Source organism: Osmerus mordax, chromosome 8 (assembly GCF_038355195.1).
Source record: "Osmerus mordax isolate fOsmMor3 chromosome 8, fOsmMor3.pri, whole genome shotgun sequence".
Taxonomy (NCBI): domain Eukaryota; kingdom Metazoa; phylum Chordata; class Actinopteri; order Osmeriformes; family Osmeridae; genus Osmerus; species Osmerus mordax.
In genome coordinates, this window is record NC_090057.1 from 4,353,231 (window position 1) to 4,368,728 (window position 15,498).

A 15,498-nucleotide genomic window follows, 5' to 3' on the forward strand; every position below is an offset into this window, starting at 1 on the left:
AAAAGGTTGCTTTGGACCCCAAATAATGTTAGTCAGGGATGCTCAGTTGACCATTTGAAGGCATAACAAAATAAAAACATGAAGAAGAAGAACAGACAGATTTCACTAGTGGGTCAAAAGGAAAAACTCCGCTCAGAGTTGTGAGATTTTCTCAGAGTTGTTAGTGCTGCCCTCTACTGACAATAAAATATACAACGTAGGAAAATAAGGGTTTAGAGCAGTTTATTACATTATAGATGAATAAATGTAAATGTATTAAATTAATGGATAGGGATGGATGAAACAATCTTCATCTCAAATGGTGAAATCCATTAAATGATTTGGATGAATAATATCATCCACTTTCCATACAGTATTAAATGAGTACAAAATGTTATACACAATAAGACCTAGCAAAATAATCGGGCTAAGCCCTTAAATAGCAGTATAGTTTATAGTTGGACAGTCATTGTCTACAGCATGTATCTTATTGGACAGCTTCTTATAGGCATAGTCTACAATGAATGTTGGCAATAAGTTACAACTATTGTTTTAAATAATTCCCATTCAAGGAAAATGTCATCCATAAATTTAAAAACAAACTTGTATAAACAAATGCATTTCTTTTTGTGCAGTGAAAATGGCAACATGGAAGAAAAAAAACATTTAAAATATGTAGCATGACTTGAAACAATGGCAGTTAAGCAGATTTGTTGTCAAGACTATCAGGACAGGCAAGAATCTCCTGACAGCTCTTGTATACTTTCACCAGGCAGTTCAGTCGTGGCTTTGAACTCTAGAAGAAAATAGTGTATCATTAAAAACAGGATTTAAGATGTGGAGCAAGATTCCAAAGTGAAATCTGAAATTATGTGGTCTTACGGCAAAGACTCCCCAGAACAGGACCTTAAAACAATCAAAACAGGTTCAGTAGTCCTCTGCAAAGTCAGGTGGCTGAGTGGTTAGGGAGTCGGGCTAGTAATCTGAAGGTTCGATTCCTGGCAGCGCAAAATGACGTTGTGTCCTTGGGCAAGGCACTTCACCCTACTTGCCTCGGGGGGAATGTCCCTGTACTTACGGTAAGTCACTCTGGATAAGAGTGTCTGCTAAATGACTAGATGTAAATGCAAAGCTCACCTGAAACAATGGCACCACACTAGAGACAGCTTCAGGGTTGGAGGAATCCTTGAGAAGGATGCACAGGTAATAGATGATGCTTTGCTGAAACAAAAGATGATCAAAAGACACTTATCCAGTCATTCTTAAAGGTTAATGGAGCTGCTGATGTCATCTGGCCATGAGTTAATTAAGATAATTATACTTGAATTACTAGAGTTGGCTAGCTTCACCGTACCATGTGAACTGCTTCATTGATAACTATGTCTTTGATTTTGCTCATCTCTATGAAGGTGGTGCTCTCTCGGCCAGAAGCATAGCTGGAAGACACTTGGACACCCAAGGAGCCGATGATGAGTAAGGTCTCGTGGTCAATTTTCACAAAATGGATGTGAACCATCATTCCAACTAGTGTGACCACTATGGCACTGGACAAAACAGCAGTATTCTGGAATGACAAGAAGATGAAAAAAGTTACATTGGTGACGGCAATAGATCTATCTAGTTAAATACTAAACTAAATCCAAAACGCAATACGACCCCTGAAATAACTAGATTCGTTGCGTCTGCAAACCAAGCGGCACTGGATGGTTCAGTTCGAGTCCTTCTCCCTTAATGCCACATATTTGTGAATGCACAGATGAAAGTCTAATACAATTCGGTAATCAAACCTTACCTCTGTGAAGAAAAAAACGGCGTAAGCAAAGAGCCACACGGCGCAGGTGTACACCATTATTTTGCCTATGGACACTTTGGCCGCGCTGATTGTGAATTCCCTACAAAAGCTTGAGTGGCTTTGGCAGTCAAGAGATATGATTTTCCCATCGATGTCGCTGAAAACCTCTTCTTCCATATTGAAATTTTAGGGGTTCACAATACACTATCGCTAACTAGCTAGTTCGGGATGTCAGGTTTGGCGTGTGTGCACGCTGGCTAGCTCGAGCTCCAACTTGCAAGTAAAGCTACAAGACAAGCTCACAACAGTTGTAGCTCTAACCAGCTAGCATCTTACTGAAGTATTCGCTTACGCTGGAATAAAAAATATTGACCAAAATATTGATATTCCGTGACTCAAACTAGGGCAGAATAAATTAGAAAAGCTGGTTGACCTTCTTTCGGAAATTTATAAATGTACAGTGCATTGTGTGGAATGAAGTCACATTAATTTTTTCTTTACGGACGTTGATTTTATTAATCTAAAAAGTGTCCCTGAAAAATCAAGAAGCATACTCATACTAATAAATACATAATTTTAAAATGTGTGTATTTGTAGAATTATTCTATAGTCTTTCATGCAACGTTACTACTACGACTGATAATACTACATTTCCCAGAACACCGTGTGGCTACCTTTGACCTCCTAGACCTTGGATGAAAACAAGCCGATCAGCTGATGTAAACTGGAAACAACATCCAAAAAGATCCAGCTGTCGGGTACCGAAATTATACATTACAGCCATCAAAATAACGGCGTCTTTATTTTTCCAAACAGTACTATTTTAAAGCTTTATGAATCCATTAAAAGGTTGACATCTATTCGTCTACTGTAGCAACATGTTGGGTTAGGAAAGAGGGACGATGTGTTGTGTCTGTACAACTGGCTAACTAACTAGCAAGCTAACCTGCTACCAATAAGCTAGGTCAATGGTTGTTGCTACATGAAGGTTGCTGTTGAGTTGAATCTTATTAAATGTACATTTTATGTGTGTTGTGGTAATGGAATAGCTAGAGCTAGTCACCGCATCGTCTTATGTTCTACTGCAGGATTTTCACAGACCCACTTAGATCTAATTTTAGAGTGATGTGATACTAGTGATTAAGCAATAGTGACTAGTGTTTGATATTGTTGGTAAACAATTGCGAAACTCTTCACTCCTCTTGCCAGTAATACATTATCTTTTTTAGCTACCTACCTTTGCTTTATCGTTAAATAAGCAGAGTAGCATCGAGCTAGCATGCCTTTCTCAGTTCATAAATCCATATTTAATCTTAGCTTCAAGCCAGTCCTTCATTTTTGACAATAAGTTGAGTGAGTGTTTGAAGGGCATAAAGGGAATTAGGTTAGGGAATCCAAATTCAGTTGGTTGTCCAACTAAGAGGATTTATCAACGGTTTTATTCCTAGTTAAAAAACAAATCGATTTTGCAATCTGTGTGCTTTTTATTTTTTATTTTTAGAACATCTCACAGCAACAATTCAAGCAGGGTTATAATTGCAATAGAGCTTTCTGAGCTAGACTGGAGATGAGCGGGCAAGGTCCACCTCTAGAAAAGGACATCAACGGCATCCTGGTTTGTCAGGAGAGCTACGCCTGCGGCGGCTCCGATGAGGCCGCGTTCGAGTGCGACGAGTGCGGCAGCCTGCAGTGCGTCCGCTGCGAGCTGGAACTCCATCGACAGGAGCGCATGAAGAACCACGACAGGGTCCGCATCGCCCCGGGCCACGTCCCCTTTTGTGACTCCTGCAAGGGGGACGGGGGCCTGGTGGTGAACGGTGGCCGGCTTCGAGCAGTGGTTCGCTGCCAGGGCTGTAAGATCAACCTGTGTCTGGACTGCCAGAAACGCACCCACAGCGGAGTGAACAAGAGGAAGCACCGTCTCACCCCATACCCTCCGGTCAACACGGCCCAGGACAGGAGTCTGACAGCTGAGGATGGAGAGATGGAGGCCCTGAAGGCCAAACTGGAGAAGGTGTGCAGCTTCCTCCTGGTTGATGAGAAGGAGGAGATGCAGGTAAGCGGCGGAGGGACAGGATCATTGCTGGAGGCCCGGTTCACAGTGATGATTCAGGGCAGCCATTTCAGAATCATGAATACTTCCTGCTCTCTTCCTCCAGCTGAACGATGAGGAAGACTTTGTGAGCAGACTGGGATGCATGCCGGATGAGCTCCTAAAGGTGGTCTCCATCTTTGGGAACACTGGAGAAGGGAAGTCCCATACCCTTAACCATACCTTCTTCCTGGGCAGGGAGGTGTTCAAGACCTCCCCAACCCAGGAGTCTTGCACGGTGGGGGTGTGGTCAGCCATGGATCCCATCCACAGGGTTGTGGTCATTGACACAGAAGGGCTGCTGGGATCAGGTAAGGAACACAGATGGAGGAGCCATGTTAACTTGTAGACACTGTGTTACAGGAGATATCAGGGTGAGATGACTTTCGAGTGTTCCTTGTAATCGGTCAACAGGAAGCAACCAGGGCCAGCGTACCCGCCTGCTCCTCAAAGTCCTGGCCATCTCCGACCTGGTCATCTACCGTACCCACGCCGACCGTCTCCATGACGACCTCTTCAAGTTCCTTGGCGACGCTTCGGACGCCTACCTGAAGCACTTCACCAGGGAGCTGAAGGCCACCACGGCCCGCTGTGGACTGGACGTCCCTCTGTCCACCCTCGGGCCCGCAGTCATCATCTTCCACGAGACTGTTCACACCAAGCTACTGGGCTCAGGTACCACACACTCTGAAGCAAGACCCACAGGGCTGCTTTATTAAATACTGCCTAAGGAAGATTGTCCTCTGAAAATGCCTCTCAGTTTGAGACCACACAAAACCTGTGTTACGTCATGCTGTCTAAACATGATAACATTCTGATAGTGTGTTTGCTATATTCGCTGTAGTGATTGGCTCCGGTCTTATCCTCCTTTGTATTATTTCTACTTTATTAGTCATTCATACCCATACTCCCTCCCTCCCTCCCTCCAGACAAGCCGTCCGAGTCGGCCGAGCGTCTACTCCAGGAGCGTTTCAGGAAGCTGGGTCTCTTCCCAGAAGCCTTTAGTTCCATCCAATACCGTGGGACTCGAACCTACAACCCTCCTACAGACTTCAGCGGCCTGCTCCGGAGTCTGGAGCAACAGCTGGACAACAACACCACCCGCTCCCCGCGCTCTGCTAGCGTCATATACAAGGCCCTGCAGGTAGGCCTCTCTCTCTGTGTGTGTGTGTGTGTGTTGGTGCATGTGTGTGTGTGAAAGGATTTGGTGATTGGAGAATATATTATGAAAATACAGTTGATTTGTTATTGCGAGTGTTGATGGTTCACCCTGTCTTATCTTTGTCAGGCGCTGAGTGAACGCTTCAGTGGGGATATCCCAGACGAGCACCTGGTCAGCAACTCCTTCTTCCCAGATGAATACTTCACCTGCTCTAGCCTTTGCCTCAGCTGTGGGTGAGTGTCTATCTTGCTGCCCCCCCCCCCCTCTCACTCTTAAAAAAGTAGTCATTATTTGATTTGAACCTGCAACTGCACTAAAATGTTCTACCACTGAGCTATACCCCTCCCTTGTGGTTGGATCTTTTGGCTGTCTAGCCCTCTGGCAGGTTGGTCAGTGTGCCTGTGTGTCTCCCTGTGTGTCAGGTCTGCCTGTAAGAACAGCATGAACCACCTGAAGGAAGACGTGGATCATGAGGCCAAACATCGCTGCCGTTACTCTGCACAGTATGATAATCGCATTTACACCTGCAAGGTAGGATCAGACCCTCACCAACACACACGCACACACACGGCAAAAACTGAATGTGATACATCTGAGTGTGATAATCTTGTTTTTTTAATTTAAAATCTAGATACATTTAGAGTATAAATGGCTTATCTAGTCACTTAAGAAATTGAATCAAGTGAAATGTATTTATTGCACTGGCAGGCAAATGTACTTGTTTTAAGGATCAGCAAGCTCATAACTAATATTTTGCACTTAAATTTGATAAGGCATTTTTGCAGTGCATTAACCTGCCACCAATCAGAATCTCTGTGCTCGACTTGTCAGGCCTGCTACGAGGGAGGGAAGGAGGTGATCGTGGTTCCCAAGACGACAGCTTCCTCTGACTCCCCTTGGTTTGGTCTGGCCATCTACGCCTGGTCTGGGTAAGGACTAAGAACGGATTTTCCCATTCTCAACGTGAGAAAGCAAACATTAGAAAGCAAACATCCCCTTTTATGAAGTGACGTGAATGACAACGTTTTCCCTCCTTAAAAGTAAAACTGACTGCATGCTTTATTCAACAGGTATGTGATCGAGTGTCCGAACTGTGGGGTGATCTTCAGAAGCAGACAGTACTGGTATGGTAACCAGGACCCAGTGGACACGGTGGTCAGGACTGAGATCCAGCACATATGGCCCGGGGTAAGATCCCAGAGATCCTGCCCTCTTTGCCTCTAAGAGTACATCTGGCAGCTAAAGGGCCCAGACAAAGTCATGGTGTTATTAGCATCTGCTAAATGAATACATGAGGTCAGTATGACCAGTACAGTGAAGTGCTGCATCTATAGCTCAGTAGGGTTCTGACACCAGATCACCAAATACATTTTTATTTATAATGTCACAGAGGGCTTCACATACGGCCATAGACCTGCACCTAAACCAACAATGTCATCATCATGTGTACTGTATTCTTCTTATCTCTCTCTCTCTCTCTCTCTTTCTCTCTCTCTCTCTCTCTCTCTCTCTCTCTCTCTCTCTCTCTCTCTCTCTCTCTCTCTCTCACCCCCCCCCCCTCTCTCCCAGTCTGACGGGTTCCTGAAAGACAACAATAATGCAGCCCAGAGGTTGCTGGACGGGGTCAGCTACATCTCCCAGTCTGTGTCTGAGCTGAGCGTCAAGCCTGCCAAGGCTGTCACCTCCTGGCTCACTGACCAGATCGCTCCGGCCTACTGGAAGCCCAACTCCCTCATCCAGGTCAGGGTCCACACACACACACACACACACACACACACACACACACACACACACACACACACACACACACACACACACACACACACACCCTGTACACCAAACACTGATGCCATTGAAGATGAGTGAAGGAAAACAACATTTATATCTCCTCTGATTTTCTTTACATTTCCACTTTCTTTCTGTTGGAATTAACCTTATTTGTCCCATAGAAATATATTTACAAAGTTTGTGTGTTCATGTGTGTGTAGAAATGCCACATGTGCGGGGAGGTGTTCCAGGAGAATGACAACAAGCACCACTGTCGTGCGTGTGGGGAGGGCTTCTGTGACGGCTGCTCGTCCAAGACCCGTCCTGTCCCGGAGAGGGGCTGGGGCCTGGCCCCCGTCAGGGTCTGTGAGGCCTGCTTCCACAACAGAGGCATCCCCACAGGTAGGATGTTCCTCACCGGCCTGTCTGGAGTCCTGATGTTGTCGCTGAGATCTTGGTTACTGTTGCAGCGTCTGGTTGGAACACAGAGCAGCCCGTGGCACCAAAGACTGTTATACGTGGGCTTTTCTTGTTATTGATTATCAGAACCTACATTACTGCTAGGAAGCTGTACGTACTATATGAAATATTTCAGTGTATGTCTTTTAGTAAAAGCGTCTTGCTATGGGAATGAAATGTAATGACAGTTGGTCAAGTCTACATATGGGATTTTTCTGTTTAACCTCAGGACAGTCAGGACCAATATAACAGTGGATAGATCTTTTTTACCTTTCTATCACATACTTTTTCCTCCAACTTGAATATCAATAACCAATACTTTGAGGCAGCCTTTTGATCCTTGTGTTTCTGCTTGTGTGTGTGTGCAGAGCTGCTGGACGCTGCGTTGGAGGAGGAGGGGGGTACGCTGATAGCCAGGAGGGTTGGGGAGGCGGTTCAGAACACCCTGGGAGCAGTGGTCACAGCTATAGACATCCCCCTAGGTGAGTCTCCTCACAACCCCACCTGCCAACAGCACCGCAAGCTCCCTCCAACACCCGGTCTATCTGCAGAGACATTGTGTCACTTCCTGACGTTGTGCCCTTTGAACTGTGACCCCCCCCAGGCCTGGTGAAGGATGCAGCGCGGCCCGCGTACTGGGTCCCGGACCAGGACATCCGCTGCTGCTGCGAGTGCCAGCGTAACTTCTCCGCCCGCCTATCCATCCACCACTGCCGCGCGTGCGGCCAGGGCGTGTGCGACGACTGCTCCCCCGAGCGCCGCGCCGTGCCCTCCAGGGGCTGGGACCACCCTGTGCGTGTCTGCCACGCATGCTTCCAGAAACCTGCGGAGCTCTAGCAGGAAGAGGAACGCAGCAAAGAACAGTCCTCACGACACCATGGACACCTGGAACCCCCACCCCCCCACTCTCCCCCCCTCCCCCTTCTCTGTTTTGTGGGCCTGTGTAAGCCAGTAAGATTAGATGGAAGTTGCCTCTAACTGCTGACACTGTCAGATGTTAACTCACCACCAATCTGGTTCTCTTTGTTCAGGCCTTTGGAGGCAGATGTGACCTCTTTAGCGAAAGGCGACTTCTCACATATACACTATCGTATCCTTTTCACACAGAAGGAGATGGGATGACAAGGTATGGCTGCTGGGCTGAGGGGAGGAGGAGCTTGTTTGGCCCCAGACTCCCAGTCCAGAGGGAAGACCCCTGTGTTTGGCCCCAGACTCCCAGTCCAGAGGGAAGACCCCTGTGTTTGGCCCCAGACTCCCAGTCCAGAGGGAAGACCCCTGTGTTTGGCCCCAGACTCCCAGTCCAGAGGGAAGACCCCTGTGTTTGGCCCCAGACTCCCAGTCCAGAGGGAAGACCCCTGTGTTTGGCCCCAGACTCCCAGTCCAGAGGGAAGACCCCTGTGTTTGGCCCCAGACTCCCAGTCCAGAGGGAAGACCCCTGTGTTTGGCCCCAGACTCCCAGTCCAGAGGGAAGACCCCTGTGTTTGGCCCCAGACTCCCAGTCCAGAGGGAAGACCCCTGTGTTTGGCCCCAGACTCCCAGTCCAGAGGGAAGACCCCTGTGTTTGGCCCCAGACTCCCAGTCCAGAGGGAAGACCCCTGTGTTTGGCCCCAGACTCCCAGTCCAGAGGGAAGACCCCTGTGTTTGGCCCCAGACTCCCAGTCCAGAGGGAAGACCCCTGTGTTTGGCCCCAGACTCCCAGTCCAGAGGGAAGACCCCTGTGTTTGGCCCCAGACTAGACTACCAGTCACCTCAGAAGGAGTGTAGGGACACTTCTCTTTTAAGCCCCTGCCCCCTTTCATCACTTGCCTTCATTCATCTTAGCGTCTGCTACACAAACACATTACGATGGTGAGAGACAGAGAAAATGGAGATTCAAAAAACGAGATCAGACACAATGTTCCCTGCGGCCCTATCAAATCTGTTTGTGTCGATACACAGAAAAACTGAATTCCCCTGACAATCTACTAACATGGCAGTAGTCAGAGCGCCCGCCGCAGGAGGGGACGATCACGCTGGGAGCAACAGCAGCCTCTTGTGGCTGTGCCTGGCTGGACGAGAGACAGCACCCGGTCTGCGGAGCGCTCATGCATTCCACACTACGCTTAGCAGCTAGCCTACCTGTTTACTTTCATTCAAATGGGTTTAAAGAATGATCGAGTAGCCTTTTGTTGCTGCTTGTCAATTTAATGTTATTGCATATTCGTATATAATACATAAATATATTGAGGGAGAAACAAAAGTACTATAATGGGAAATTTGTGAGTTTTTTTTAAATGTCAAATTGTTTTTAAGATGTTATACTACCACTGGTGTATGTTATTGGACTGTAGCGGAGATAGCTGGAACACAGTAGAGGCAGGACAAAAGCACTAAAGGGCTGGACCCTCTACCTTACTCATCCACGTTGAAGTATATCATAAACTGCGAATAATCATGACAGTATCATCTCAGACAGTCAGGTTAATATACCGTCAGTTAGATAAAGCTTTTATGTGTAAAGTAACTGACTGGAACGGTGTAGCGAGGTCTCAACACGTTCGGTGCTGTGTTGCCGTAGTAACTTGAGAGAGACTGGTGCTTTAAGGAGAAGGGAGAGAACGCCGATATCAGATTGAAGACATTTGATTACCGTTACAATCATCGTACTCTGTATGCTCATGTAATAAACTGGAGAAGCTGTACAAGGTGTGTGTGTATGTATGAAAGCAGAATACTCTGAATGGTTTTTAAAAATTCCTCCTCATTCAGGGAGGTTTTATTCATTTCAAAAAACGACAATGACATCATATAAAATGTACTGTCTGTCTATCATAAACACTTTAGAATCATTATTGAATCCATTCATAAAGTTATGTACAAAAACGGCTCCTCGCAGAAGAAAATTTCAGAAAATCAACTCAAAGGGACCACATCATCAATTGCACTTTGAGAGGAAGTGTTTCAGCAGGCTAGCGATCTGGCTTCACCCACCGCTGAGAGCCCTGACAGGGAATCAGCTAGCTTTGTTCCACCACAGTTTTGTGCCTACAGCGCCCAGTGGCCAGGCCTCCACCCAGGCCACAGCCACCAGAGTAGGGATAAGCCTTCTGGCAGCCAGTCTTGTCCCAGTCTTGTCCAACCATAATCACAGCAAGGGCAGACCCGAATGGAGAGTACATCTACGTCTAAATTAGACCCGTTCCGTTAAACCCATGTTCCTCATTGAATCTCTCAGAGAAGACAGCGAGCGGCCTGTCCCAGACCAGGGCCCCCGGTTCTAACAGACAGCCTCTGCAACCACGGAGGCCCGTCCCTCGCCCCGTCCCTCGCCCCGTCCCTCGCCCCCCTCCTGGTAGTCGCTGTTGTAGGGGAAGTAGTAGAGGTCGTGTCTGACGGCCATGAGGAGGCCGGGGAGGCCCCTGCGGCCCCCCAGCTGGGAGGAGAACACCACGCTGGGGATCAGGTCCTTCCCCGCCAGGTGGGGGGACGGGATGGTCCGTAACAGCTGGCCGTCCCCCAGGCTCCACACACGAGTGTAGCAGTCCTGACCCACTGACGAGAGAGAGAGAGAGAGTACACGAGAGAGAGAGAGAGCGAGAGAACACGAGAGAGAGAGAGAGCGAGAGAGAGAGAACACGAGAGAGAGAGAGAGCGAGAGAGAGAACACGAGAGAGAGAGAGAGAGCAAACGAGAGAGAGAGAGAGAGCACACGAGAGAGAGAGAGAGCACACGAGAGAGAGAGAGAGCACACGAGAGAGAGAGAGAGCACACGAGAGAGAGAGCACACGAGAGAGAGAGAGAGCACACGAGAGAGAGAGCACACGAGAGAGAGAGAGCACACGAGAGAGAGAGAGCACACGAGAGAGAGAGAGAGCGAGAGAGAGAACACGAGAGAGAGAGCACACGAGAGAGAGAGAGAGAGAGAGCACACGAGAGAGAGAGAGAGAGCACACGAGAGAGAGAGAGAGAGCACACGAGAGAGAGAGAGCACACGAGAGAGAGAGCGAGAGAGAGCACACGAGAGAGAGAGAGAGAGCACACGAGAGAGAGAGAGAGAGCACACGAGAGAGAGAGAGCACACGAGAGAGAGAGAGAGAGAGAGCACACGAGAGAGAGAGAGAGCACACGAGAGAGAGAGAGAGAGCACACGAGAGAGAGAGAGAGAGAGAGAGAGAGAGAGAGAGAGAGAGAGAGATAGACAGGTGAGAGCTCACAAACCATGTGTACAGTGTTGGTCCTAGTAGTATGTGTTCGTGACAGAGAAAGACAGACGAGTACATTAAAAAGAATAGGGGACTGTGAGTATGTTTGTAAGACAATCGGAAGTGTGTGTGTGTTCCTACCTGCCAGCAGCAGCCCCTCAGGCTCGTTGACGTGGAGGGGCAGGTAGGCGTGTTGGTTATGATGACCCTTATACTGCTGCACCGGCCGGCTCACACGAACGTCCCACATCTTGATCTGAACACAGGGGAGAGACCACACAGGGGAGAGACCACACAGGGGAGAGACCACACAGGGGAGAGACCACAAAGGGGAGAGACCACACAGGGGAGAGACCACAAAGGGGAGAGACCACACAGGGGAGAGACCACACAGGGGAGAGACCACAAAGGGGAGAGACCACACAGTCAATATGTTGTGATGGTTGCTAAGGTCTACTTTGGATAAAGGCATCAGCTAAATGAATCAAATGTAAAGAATCAAAAGTCCTGTAAATGATATTGGTAGTAAGGGTCCAGGGTTGGTCGAGGGTTGGTACAAAGACAGGGTCTAGGCTTGGTACTAAGGGTCCAGGGTCGGTCCTAGAGGGGGTGTGGTAGGTGCGTGGCCAGGCTGACCTGGCCCAGCATGTCTGCAGCCAGCAGGTAGTTCTCATCCTGCAGCAGGCGTACGGAGGTGATGGCTGAGTCCTGGTGGAAGCGGCTGGCCTTCCAGCTGTGGTCCCGCCGGCCGCGCTGGCGCAGGTCGATGCTGAAGATCTCCCCGGAGCGGCAGCCGTTAAACAGCACCGGGGCCTGGCGGGGAGGGAAGTACAGTGGGGTAGGGAAATTGACTTTGTTACCGACACTGTGTGTATGACGTGGTCAATTATTCATGTCAAGTGTGTTTCGGTCATCTTTCTAATCTGCAGATTGCTTAACACTTCTAAACCCAGAGCCCAACTGAATAATCACACCGTTCCTGAAGAGACAGAACGTTTCTCCATCAACAGTTTCTGACATGTACAGTCTAGGAGTTGGGTCTTATTTTCAGATATATTTGGACTCACCCTGAGAGCGAACTGCTGAGCCAGCACATCACTGCCGATGCCATATGTCTGTCTCCGGCCCGTCACGGCGTCCGTCACGATGACACGACGAGAGAGGCCTGCCACAGCATGTCACAGTGTCATCACTTTCCAGGCCAGGCTGGCTTCTGACTACACAAGACTTACACAGGGTGGGGGGGGGGGTGTAGGATAGAATGCTTTGTGTATTGCGTGTCTGTGCGTGCACGTGTGTGTGTGTGTGTGTGTGTGAGGGGAGGGGGTGCGTAGCTGACCTGTGCTGAAGGTCTTGTCTGCCTGGGGATTGAGACACCAGGCACAGGACCAGGCTGTGGAGATCTTAAAGCTGCACAGCATCCCTGGCTGGTCTGAGGAGGAGGAGGAAGGGATGAGGGAGCAGGCGGAGAAGAGGAAGAAAGGGGGAGAAACCGGAAGATACATTTTTAACAGGCTCTTTTAAACTCTTAAAGGGTGAGAGGATGACTTGACACAACCACAGACAGACGCACTATGGGAACTGTAGTCTTACCTGGGTTGGAGTTGCTGAAGAGAGACGCAGGTAGCAGGCTGACACAGCCAGGGGTCTCCGCCATACCCACCAGACACAGCCTGACGAGTCCAGTCAAGGAACACCACCACCACAAGAGTCCTTACAGGGATGAACATGGAAATAAGAAAGCCTACCGAGAGGACTGCTTCATTAAGGATACAGGACATGCGAGTCTGAGTGGGTGACAGATGCCCAGCAGATGGAGTTCACCTGAAACACAGACAACAACAAAAGTATACGTTATTAAGTGTGGTGCACAATGAGTGCCAATGACATATTACTTAGCAATAATAACCTAGCAATGCCCAGCTGGATCCCAGGTATACATGAGCAATTACATAGCAACAGTATGATACCGGTCCCACCTTGCGGTTGGTGAAGTACAGGTTGTCACACATCTCCACAGACAGAGAGCCACGGTTGCAGCTCTGGAAGTTCATGATGCCGTACTTGCAGCCTCCGTGGGACACGTCGTTGACCGTGAACACCCGCTCACACGCCGAGTCCCCCTGAGCAGACAAGACGACACAGCCAGTGGAAACTGAGCAGAGCAGTGTGTGCGTGTGTGTCTGTACGTGTGTGTGTGTGAGTCTGTGTGGGGTGTCAGATGGCTGAGCTGTTAGGGAATCGGGCTACCAATCAGAAGGTTGCTGGTTCGATTCCGGCCGTGCAAAATGAAGTTGTGTCCCTGGGCAAGGCACTTCACCCTACTTGCCTCGGGGAGAATGTCCCTGTACTTACTGTAAGTCGCTCTGGATAAGAGCGTCTGCTAAATGACTAAATGTAAATGTGTGTCTCCTCTAGTGTAGGTGTCTCACCACTATGAGTCTGAAGTTGTCCGTGTTGGGGCTGTTGGTGTCTGAGCTCTGGACCTCCAGCCTGTGACGCCTCATCCCACTCACCTTCACCTCATGGATCAACCTGAAAACACACACACACAAAAAGAAAACACTTGTTATTTGCGTTTCAGTCTTCAGAATCGGAACGTGTGTGTGTTTTCATTTGATACAGTACCTACAATAGGAGCTTCCAGGTAGCAACCCCAGGTGTCTTTTCTGCAACAGCAACGCAGAGTTGAGGCCTGACCTTGGTGCTTTCTGAACGGAGAGGAAGACGGTTCAGAAACACCCATATTCAGCGGTATCCCAGCAGCAGTCTATGTTTACACCCAGAGTCGACCTACCTTCCTGGGCTTCTCGTCCTCCGTGAGCATCCTAGATCTCTGCTTCTCCATCTCCCTCTCCTGCAGCAGCTCTCTGGTTAGAGGGTTGCAGTTGTTGTGTCCAGGCAACAAGCGAAAGTACCTGTTCTTCTCCTGGTCGAAGTAGAACCCCGGCAGCTCTGGAAAGGTTTGGGGAAAAGATGAGTTTGATTTCACTAGACACTTGGGTAGGTAGCAGAGTCTAATATCGATATTAACTTAATGTGAACGAAATTAAACAAAGCAGGTCTATTTGCATGGCGTCTGAGAAGGAACTCAGCCTGTACGGGGCTGACCTGGAGCTGAAGAGGAGGATGACCCATCAGCGTGAGAATCGCTCGGAGGGTCTCTGTGAGAGGGACCTGCGTCACTACTGCTATGCCTACAGAGGGATACGACTTAAAATAACATTCTCAACAGTGTCATCATACAATCAACCACAGAACTACCGGGACGTTTACAGTCTTAACCGAGTTGTTGGAGGTTCAACGGGTCCACCTCGATTGAAGTATTTCCTCTTATTGTAATGCACCCAGCTAACATTAGCTAGCTAGCAAATACCTTTGTTCTTGGGTTCGGTGTCTGTTGTCCCTGTACCAGTCGGAACGGTGACCGTTTCGCCTGCGGTCCCTGCCTTTCTCACGCCAGTTCCATTTCTTCATCTCTGCTGATGTATTATCAAACGATATTTAGACAAGATTCCCTCGATAAACCATCAACATAGTCAGTCGTCTGCTGTGGTGTTTACTTTGTAGCAAGTTGGCTAACTGGCTAGCTACACTGCTGTCAACATTTAGCATTGCACAGTTAATATCTACATACAATATATTCCAGACTTGTAGGAGTATCCTATGATTATTATATGTTCATCTAAAATAAAATGAAATTATACAGTATGCATGTGTCACGGTCATTGTTAGCTTGATGTAGCTAGCCAAGCAAAGTTTCCGATACCTTTACCAACGCGTCCACGTGATAAATCCGCCCTTCATCATCTCATTGGTCTGTCGTTGCCCCATTTTGCAGCTTAACGATTGGCTGCTTATTTCATCAGTCAACCTTAACATACGTCTCTGAATAGGCTACCTCTCTCTTCTAGTCTTATCTTGTAATGACATTGTTGCCAAATTAAAATAAATAAATAAACTACATATTTTCTAAATGGAAGTGGACATTGCTATCATTGTGCTTCATCAGCTTGGATAGGTATGTGGCTAGTGCACAAATTGTAAACCCATCCGAAGCCATCTA

General features: G+C 48.3%; 3 protein-coding genes across 5 annotated transcripts; 1 reads left to right on the plus strand and 2 right to left on the minus strand.

The window, feature by feature from the left end:
- Positions 1–216: 216 nt before the first annotated feature.
- pigh (phosphatidylinositol glycan anchor biosynthesis, class H) lies at positions 217–2,212 on the minus strand. Its single transcript, XM_067242395.1, has 4 exons — positions 1,772–2,212; positions 1,334–1,543; positions 1,117–1,200; positions 217–775 (listed from the first exon to the last, which is right to left on the minus strand). The coding sequence occupies exons 1-4, from the start codon at positions 1,946–1,948 to the stop codon at positions 680–682; spliced, it is 567 nt and encodes a 188-aa protein (XP_067098496.1). The 5' UTR covers positions 1,949–2,212; the 3' UTR covers positions 217–679.
- Positions 2,213–2,496: 284 nt separating this feature from the next.
- zfyve1 (zinc finger, FYVE domain containing 1) lies at positions 2,497–9,924 on the plus strand. 2 transcript variants are annotated; one of them, XM_067242388.1, is made up of 13 exons: positions 2,497–2,620; positions 3,273–3,827; positions 3,931–4,174; positions 4,278–4,538; positions 4,793–5,007; positions 5,152–5,258; positions 5,448–5,556; positions 5,857–5,954; positions 6,096–6,213; positions 6,595–6,765; positions 7,014–7,194; positions 7,620–7,733; positions 7,856–9,924. In XM_067242388.1, the coding sequence occupies exons 2-13, from the start codon at positions 3,339–3,341 to the stop codon at positions 8,086–8,088; spliced, it is 2,340 nt and encodes a 779-aa protein (XP_067098489.1). In that variant the 5' UTR covers positions 2,497–2,620; positions 3,273–3,338; the 3' UTR covers positions 8,089–9,924. The 2 variants fall into 2 exon arrangements, with proteins under 2 accessions (XP_067098489.1, XP_067098488.1); XM_067242387.1 differs by having other exon boundaries at positions 2,497–3,827.
- Positions 9,925–9,977: 53 nt separating this feature from the next.
- On the minus strand, positions 9,978–15,238 carry wdr21 (WD repeat domain 21). Of its 2 annotated transcripts, none has more exons than XM_067242389.1 (14): positions 15,202–15,238; positions 14,809–14,914; positions 14,544–14,629; positions 14,230–14,387; positions 14,061–14,143; positions 13,865–13,967; positions 13,412–13,555; positions 13,207–13,256; positions 13,026–13,105; positions 12,772–12,864; positions 12,500–12,597; positions 12,069–12,245; positions 11,574–11,688; positions 9,978–10,782 (listed from the first exon to the last, which is right to left on the minus strand). In XM_067242389.1, the coding sequence occupies exons 2-14, from the start codon at positions 14,907–14,909 to the stop codon at positions 10,508–10,510; spliced, it is 1,563 nt and encodes a 520-aa protein (XP_067098490.1). In that variant the 5' UTR covers positions 14,910–14,914; positions 15,202–15,238; the 3' UTR covers positions 9,978–10,507. The 2 variants fall into 2 exon arrangements, with proteins under 2 accessions (XP_067098490.1, XP_067098491.1); XM_067242390.1 differs by having other exon boundaries at positions 14,809–14,911; positions 15,202–15,206.
- Between the last annotated feature and the right edge of the window lie 260 nt (positions 15,239–15,498).